The sequence below is a fragment of the Rhinopithecus bieti genome, unplaced genomic scaffold (genome assembly GCF_001698545.2).
Source record: "Rhinopithecus bieti isolate Rb0 unplaced genomic scaffold, ASM169854v2 scaffold_21542, whole genome shotgun sequence".
In the NCBI taxonomy this organism is placed as follows: Eukaryota; Metazoa; Chordata; class Mammalia; order Primates; family Cercopithecidae; genus Rhinopithecus; species Rhinopithecus bieti.
The window spans coordinates 910,220-917,591 of NW_016810483.1; the positions used below are offsets into that span (position 1 = coordinate 910,220).

The window sequence follows — 7,372 nt, forward strand, 5'->3', positions numbered from 1 at the left end:
AAAAAAAAAAAAAAAAAAAAAAAAAAAAAAAAAAAAAAAAAAAAAACCAGAAAAAAGTTATGGAAAAAACGAAGGAAATCATACCATCATAGGGAACCACTCACCTGAATATTCACAAGGCCCAAACTGGAACAGTGCTAAAGCTCATCATCCATTTCCTGGGCTCTGGCACGTGTGGCTGGACTGTTTTGGCAAAAACTCACAGGCCCACAAACTAGGATTGAACAAAGGAAAGTCCCTGTCCCAACAAATATTACATTCTACTGGATGAACCAGGCCAAAACACACACACACACACACACACACACCCCATCATACAATGCTAGGTCATGCTAAGGGTGCAAAGAAAGATAAAGCAGGGTGAGGGTGGCAGTGACTGGGGGTTATGCTATGTAAGATGTCCTAGTCAGGGAGGTCCTCCCTGAAGAAGGGGCATTTAGCATCCACCTGGACCATGACAGCAATGTAGCTGTGGGACTATCTAGGGGAGAGCAGGCAGAAAGGCCGTGAGGAGGGGCTGGGCGTGGCAGGAAACAGCAAAGGGCCAGAGTTCCTAGAGCTGAGCTGAGCTGGGTGAAGAAGCCAGGGGTGGACGAAGTTAGCAGGTCTTGAAGGCCAGGGTCAAGATTCTGGATTTTCATTTAAATGTCATGAAAGTCATTCGAGGATTTTGTGTAAGTGAGTCATCAACATCTTGAAAGGATCTCTTCACGTGGTTTTGAGAGAAGACTTTAAAGAATCATGGTAATCACAAAGCCGATGGCCAAATATCTCTTGCTCTCTACCTCCTGGGCACATACTGGCTTCCTGTTTATGCTTCCTGTCATGCAGGGTGGCCATGAAACTCTGACCAATGAGTTGTGAGCACAGGTCACTGTGTCACTTCCAGGCCAGGCAGCTGATTGACAGAATGTGTGACTCCAGAGCTCCTTTACAGCCACCAGTGATGTTCAAGCTAGATGCAGCTCAGAAAGCCTGGGTCTTTATTTGTGCTGCTGTCACAAAGTACTCAAGACTGCTGGGTAATTTATAAAGAACAGAAATGTATTGTCTCACAGTTCTGGAGGTAGAGAAGTCCAAAATCAAGGTGCTAGCATTTATTGAGGGCTGCTCTCCGCTTCCAAGGTGGCAGCTTGAACACTGCATCCTCCAGAGGGGAGGAATGCTGTGTCCTCACATGGCAGAAGGCAGTAGGGCAAAGAGGATGAACTCCCTCTGCCATGCCCTTTTATAGCACCATTAATCCATTCATGAGAGTAAAGCCCTCATGACCTAAACACCTCTGCAAAGGCCCTACTTCCCAACACTGTTGCATTGGGAATTAAATTTCCAACACATGAATTGTGGAGGACACATTCAGGCCATCACAGCCTAGGTCCAAAGAGTGAGGAGAGACAGGGTGGAGGTGTTGACCTGCAGATATGTGGTTTCAGCAAGAAATCCCTTTAATCACTTTGTTGGGATAAATCAAGAAGATTTGGGAGGGTTACCATAGCATAACCAAGCATATCCTGACAGTACAGAGTGCAAGAAGAGAAGACTAGAAGTCCTCCTCTTTTCAGTTAGAAGGCTGAGAAATAATTCTATGTTGGACTGGAGTGACAGCAATAGAGATAATGGGAAGTGGTCAGATTCAGGATATATACTGAGGGGAAGTGCAAAGGCTGGACTGATGTAGGGTATAAGAAAAAGAGAGAAGTCAAGGAAAATTCCAAGGATTATGGCCTGAGTAATTGGATAAATTACTGAAAAGAAGAATACTCCGAAAAGGACAGGAGTATTCACAGTGCCAGGCACATAGCAAAGCTACAAAATGCTAGGTCTTATGGTTATTACTTTAAGAGGGGAAGGAATATGGAATGTAGATGCTTAGGGAGCTTTTCTGTCCAGAGTTACTGAGATGTGACTTACATACAGTAAAATGTACTTAATTTTTTTCAGAGACAGGTTCTTGTTCTGTCTCTCAGGTTGGAGTGCAGTGGCGTGATCATAGCTCACTGCAGCCTCGAACTTCTAGACTCAAGCAATCTCCCTGCCTCTGCCTCCAGAGTAGCAAAATTTACTCTTTTTGGTGTACAGGTCTGAGTTTTGACAAATGCATTCTATCTTGTAAGTACCTCCATAGTAAAGATGTAGATAACTTCCACCCCTCGTATTCTTTTTTGCTGCCACTCCTTTGTAGTCAAATACTCCCTCCACCCCTAATCCTTGGCAATCACTGATCTGTTCTCTATCCCACTGATTTTGCCTTTTCCAGAAAGTTACGTAAATGGAACCACACAGTATGTGACCTTTTGAGACTTTGTTCTCTCACTTAGGATAATGTATTTGAGATTCATCCACATTGCATAGATCAGTAATGTGTTCCTTTTAATTGATGAGTAGTATTCCATGGTATGGATGTGCCACAATTTGTTTATTGTATCGCTAGTTAAAGGGCATTTGGGTTGTTTCCAAGTTTTGGTGATTATGAATAAAGCTGCTATAAATATCTGAGCACAGGTTTTTATGTGAACATATGTCTTCATTTCTCTTGGTAAATCCCTAGGAGTGGGATTGCTGGCTCATATGGTAAGTGTATGTTTAACTTTATAAGAAACTGCCAAACTGTTTTTCCAGAGGAACTGTACCATATTGCACTCCCACTGGCAATGTGTGAGGGTCACTCCACATCCTCCCCAGCACTTGGGATTGTCAGGTGTGTGTGTGTGTGTGTGTGTGTGTGTGTGTGTTTTGCCATTCTGATGTGCAGTGGTGTCTCTTTGTGGTTTTAATGTGCATTTCCCAATGAATAATGATGTTGAGCATCTTTTCATGTACCTATTGTGCATTTGTGTATCTTTTGGTGGAATGTCCACTCCCATTTCTTGTTCATGTTTTCATTAGGTGGATTACCTTCTTATTGCATAGTAAAAGTTCTTCATGTATTCTGGGTATAAGTCCTTTATCAGATATGTGTGTTGCGAATATTTTCTCTGTCTTTGAGTTGTCCTCTCATATGCTTAACAGTGTCTTTCAGAGAGAAGTTTTTAGCTTTGATGGCATAGAAGCTATCAACTTTTTCTTTTATGGATCATGCTTTTTGTTTCATATCTAGGAAACCTTTGCCTACCCAAGGCCAGAAAGATTTTCTCCTATATTTTCTTCTGGAAGTTTTATAGTTTTATAGGTTTAAGTTTCACATGTTGGTCTATGATACAGTTTGAGTTAATTTTTGTCAAGGGTGTGACGTATAAGCCAGGACAATTTTGACTTGTGATACTTCCTACTGTAGAAGAGGCAGATCAATGAAACTTCACATTTCTGATAAGCACGTGCACAGATGACACTGTAAAATGTCACCAGGTTGCAAAATCTGGTGAAGGTTCAAAGCAGATGGTCAGGGAAGTTCCATCTCGCTCTGACTCCAGGAGAGCTTCTTTAGAAGTTAATCTTATCTTCAGCATTAGTTTCCAGATGTCTCTAGTGATACCAGCACAAGCCTGAGGCTTTAAGTGAAATGAGCTGGGTTTTCCCCAGTTCCTAAGACCCTCCAGCTCCAGGTAGGTAGTTGCTCCAAGCAACAGTTTTCTCTCTTAATCCACTGAAGGAACATTATGTGCAAAGTAGGGCATTAATTCCTAGCGATTAGGATTGACATTTTAGCCTTTCTGGCTTCACTCCTTCTTGGGTGGCTTTTTCAGTCACCTCGTGATACTGTTTTCTCCCTCCTCTTCCCCTCAATCACACATAACTCAGAAAGCTTCATTAAGATCATTTAGGTCTTGGTGCCCTTAAAACTTAAAAGATAAAATCAGCGAGGGGAGAGAATTGAGAAATCAACACCAAATTGCCAACTAGTGATTTGGCCAATTCAGGACATTTTAGGAAAGGCACATACTATTGCCATCATTCCATTAAAGAAGGGACGCTTAAATTACCCAAACCTCTGAGAAAAGAAAAAAGGAAAGAACGTAATCTCAGAATAAAAAATAATCTTTCCTAAGAATCAACCATTGGTAATTTATCTTGTCATAGGAAAGTACTCATACATTTACCCCTTATTTTTCTCATTTCACTGCAGATTGTTGAAAATGTCACCCCAGATCACGGTGTGGGACTCAGACCATAAGGAGGTGTATCATGGGTGGGGCAGGGGTAAGCACTGAGGTGTTTGCAGCAAACTTTGTTTCTCTCACTTGTTTATAATACCTTCATTGGGGATTCCTAAGGTTCAAAGTCCTAGGCTTAGTGAGTATTCAGGTTTCCCTCTGGGGAGTAGCACTTGCAAATTTAATGGCAGGAGGAAGTCTGAGTTGATAACTTTCCAGCCCTTCCCATTGGCAAGCCTCAGTGGCTTTCACTTCTTTCTTGAGCTGAAGATAGGAGGGAAGCCCTACCAAGCTGCCCTTCATGGTCTGAATCTGGGCCATTTTAAAGGTCCTTCCACTACCTCCTCTCCTCCAAGGAGTCTGCTTCTCCCAGCATCTAATTCATTAAGGCAGACACGGACAGTTCCAGGTAGACATATTCTTGGTAAACTCATCCATGGCTTCCATTGCATTCAGGATAGAGACCTCACTCCCAACTCACTCCCTACCCTGCCATATGGATCTATCCAGCACCTGCCTCTCCAGCCTCATTTCTCCTCTCCCGTGGGACTCTGGCCACAGCTGCTTGCCTTTAGCTCCTCCAAAGCGCCAGACACCTGACTGCTTTTGCCTTTTTTTCTTGTGGGCAACTTAACTTTTTCTGGGGAGCTTCCCAGTTCCACCGGCTACATCAACACCCTCCCTCTCTTAGTACCCTCTCACCTCTCATCTTGTATTTGGTCTTTGTAGCAACTGTCACAATTGTAATTACTTGTATAATGTCTGGCTCCTCAACTAGGATGTAAACTCCAAAAGATTAGGAATGAAGTCTATTTTGTTTATCTGATCTTCCAGTCCCTGGCACGAGCATGATAGCTAGTTGTTACTCAATATATTGTTAAATGAAAGAGTTTTTTTCAACGAATATACACTAGTCACTGTTGTAGGCACTTGATATATACTAGCGGTGGGAGGTGGTGGGGGAACACAACAAAAAGATAAAATCCCTGCCATCATGAAGCATGTATTCTACTGGGGCAAGGATCTGCTTAAACAAGATAACTGAACTGTGGGGAATGTTAGAGAGAAAGTCTCCTCATTATAAGAGCCAAATGTAGGGTATGCTAAGGAGAGAAAAGTAGAGCAGGACAGAGGGACATGAGACATCATTTTGTGGGTTGGTGTATGAAATTTTTAGATTGGGCCGGGTGCAGTGCCTCATGCTAGTAATCCCAGCAACTTGGGAAGCTGCGGCTGGAGGATCACTTGAGCTCAGGCGCTCCAGACCAGCCCCGGGGAACATGGTGAAACCCTCTCTCTACTTTAAAAAAAAATACAAAAATTAGTTGGGTGTGGTGTTACATCCTTGTAGTCTCAGCTACCCGGGAGGCTGAGGTGGAAGGATTGTCTGAACACAGGAGGTTGAGGCTGTAGTGAACCATAATCATGCCACTGCACTCCAGCCTGGGTAACAGAGTAAGACTCTGTCTCAAAAAAAAAAAAAAAAAAAAAAAAAAAAGGAAGACAGAAAAGGAAAAGGAAAAAAACGAAACAAAACAAAACACATGTAGATTGTGTGACCAGGGAAGATCTCAGTGAGGATGTGACTTTTGCGTAAAGACCCGAAGGAATTGAGGCAGCTGACAATGAATGTGGGTATCTGCGCAAAGAGCATTCCAAGCTGGGAATCAGTGTGAAAATCTGTGTATTTTATTCTATGTATGAAATAATAATAACAAAGTCTCCTTTCCTCTACGTATGGCTCCCAGCTACTTCCCCGGAGGCCACTCTTCCAGTGGGGGTTTCTTAGTGCCCCGTTTCTTTCACGACCTTTATGCCAGGGGAAGAGTCTTGGGAGCATGCCAGGGAGACACCAGAGGCCAAGGCTGCTCCATGGCGCAGCTGCACTGGGCCATGGCTTGTGTACATACCCTTTGGCTTTCTACGGCCCTTTTACCCCCAGAACCCTATCTCTCTCTTCTCCTCTTCCTTCTTTCATCCCTCCCCTAAGGAGGCAGCTATGGCATTGAGGCCTTGAGAGGTTGCTGATCCTTGCTAAACAGTGTTGCTTCTCCTGGCCCTCCTGGGTGCGCCTGCCTGGAGAGGACACTGCGTGCTGATCAAACTTATTGTTGACACATTCCTTCTCTCTTTTATTCTCTCCCTTCTGATACCTGGACTGATCCGTAGGACTTCCTGCTCCCTGGGTGCTCAGTCTCAGTGAGCTTCCCTGGTCGCAAGCCCTGATATGCTTCCCTTCCACGGGGCAGTCTTGATAACAATCTATTTTGTATTTGCACATAAACCCGGCTGAGGGTCTGTCTTATCTCCAAACCCCCCATCCCCGGGCCCCAACTCCTAGCAGCATCCTAAGATTCCGTCCCTCCCCTAACCTGGGGCTTCAGCCCAGCCCCGTCTGTGTCTTTTATCTTATCATCTGGGGTCCTCCTCCTACCAGATCTCCCGGCCTGAGGACAGAGGGTCCTGAGTCACGTTCAAGACAGTCTGGCAAGCGTTTTTGGAGCAGGACAGAAAGTGAAGGGCACTACCTTGTTCCTCGACTTCAACAATCGAACGCAGGGGGAATGGTGCACAATTCAGGCCCAGTTATAACAGCTCCTAATACCCAATATCTTGTTTTGGTCCTTCGTGAATACCAGGCATCCATCAGCGAACCTTCCATGCATGATTTCTCTGAATTTTCAAAACAACCCTGGGAGGATTAGCCCCATATTGGAGATGAAGGAGCTGAGGCACGAGGTTTTAATGCCTGCATGTGGTCGCCAGAATTTGAATAGCAACTTCCCTAAGGAAACGCCCTATTTAGCCTCCAGGGGAGAGGAGGATCCCAGTAGGAGTCCGCCAGCAGGAGCTCAGAGTCTGGCCTGGGGCATTTAGTTATGCCACACCCTTTCTGCACAGTTCTCTCCCGCGTCAGGGGCCTGACAGGGAAGGGGGCTTCGGGCTAGCGTCTCGGCCGGAGGCAGTGACTTCAGAAGAGGCAAATACAAAGCTCCGCGTGGCAGAGGAACAGAAGGGCGCGGGGGAAAGCGGTCCAAAGGAGGACCTTGTCGGCCCCCAGGGCACTGCAAGCCTCGAGGCGCTGCGAGCAGTGAGGCTGTTGAAAGCTCCCGCGGCGCGCGCAAACTGCGTGGAACTACTTCCCCGGGGCGGCTTCGGGGCCGGGGTCCCAGCAACAGCCTCACGGGGCGGCCGTGCGAGGCCCGAAGCCAGTTGCCAGCTCCCGGGCGCGGCCACGTGCGCCCCGCCGGGCTTGCACGCTCCGCCGCGCCGGGCCGCGG

General features: G+C 45.8%; 1 protein-coding gene across 1 annotated transcript in view; it reads left to right on the top strand.

Moving 5' to 3' along the window:
* RYBP (RING1 and YY1 binding protein) overlaps window positions 1–7,372 on the top strand; it is a 100,028-nt gene that overhangs the window by 22,264 nt on the left and 70,392 nt on the right. The window contains exon 2 of the mRNA XM_017892154.1: window positions 6,898–7,328. Within this exon, the coding sequence (XP_017747643.1) occupies window positions 6,898–7,328 (431 nt within the window). The remainder of the gene's footprint in view (window positions 1–6,897; window positions 7,329–7,372) is intronic.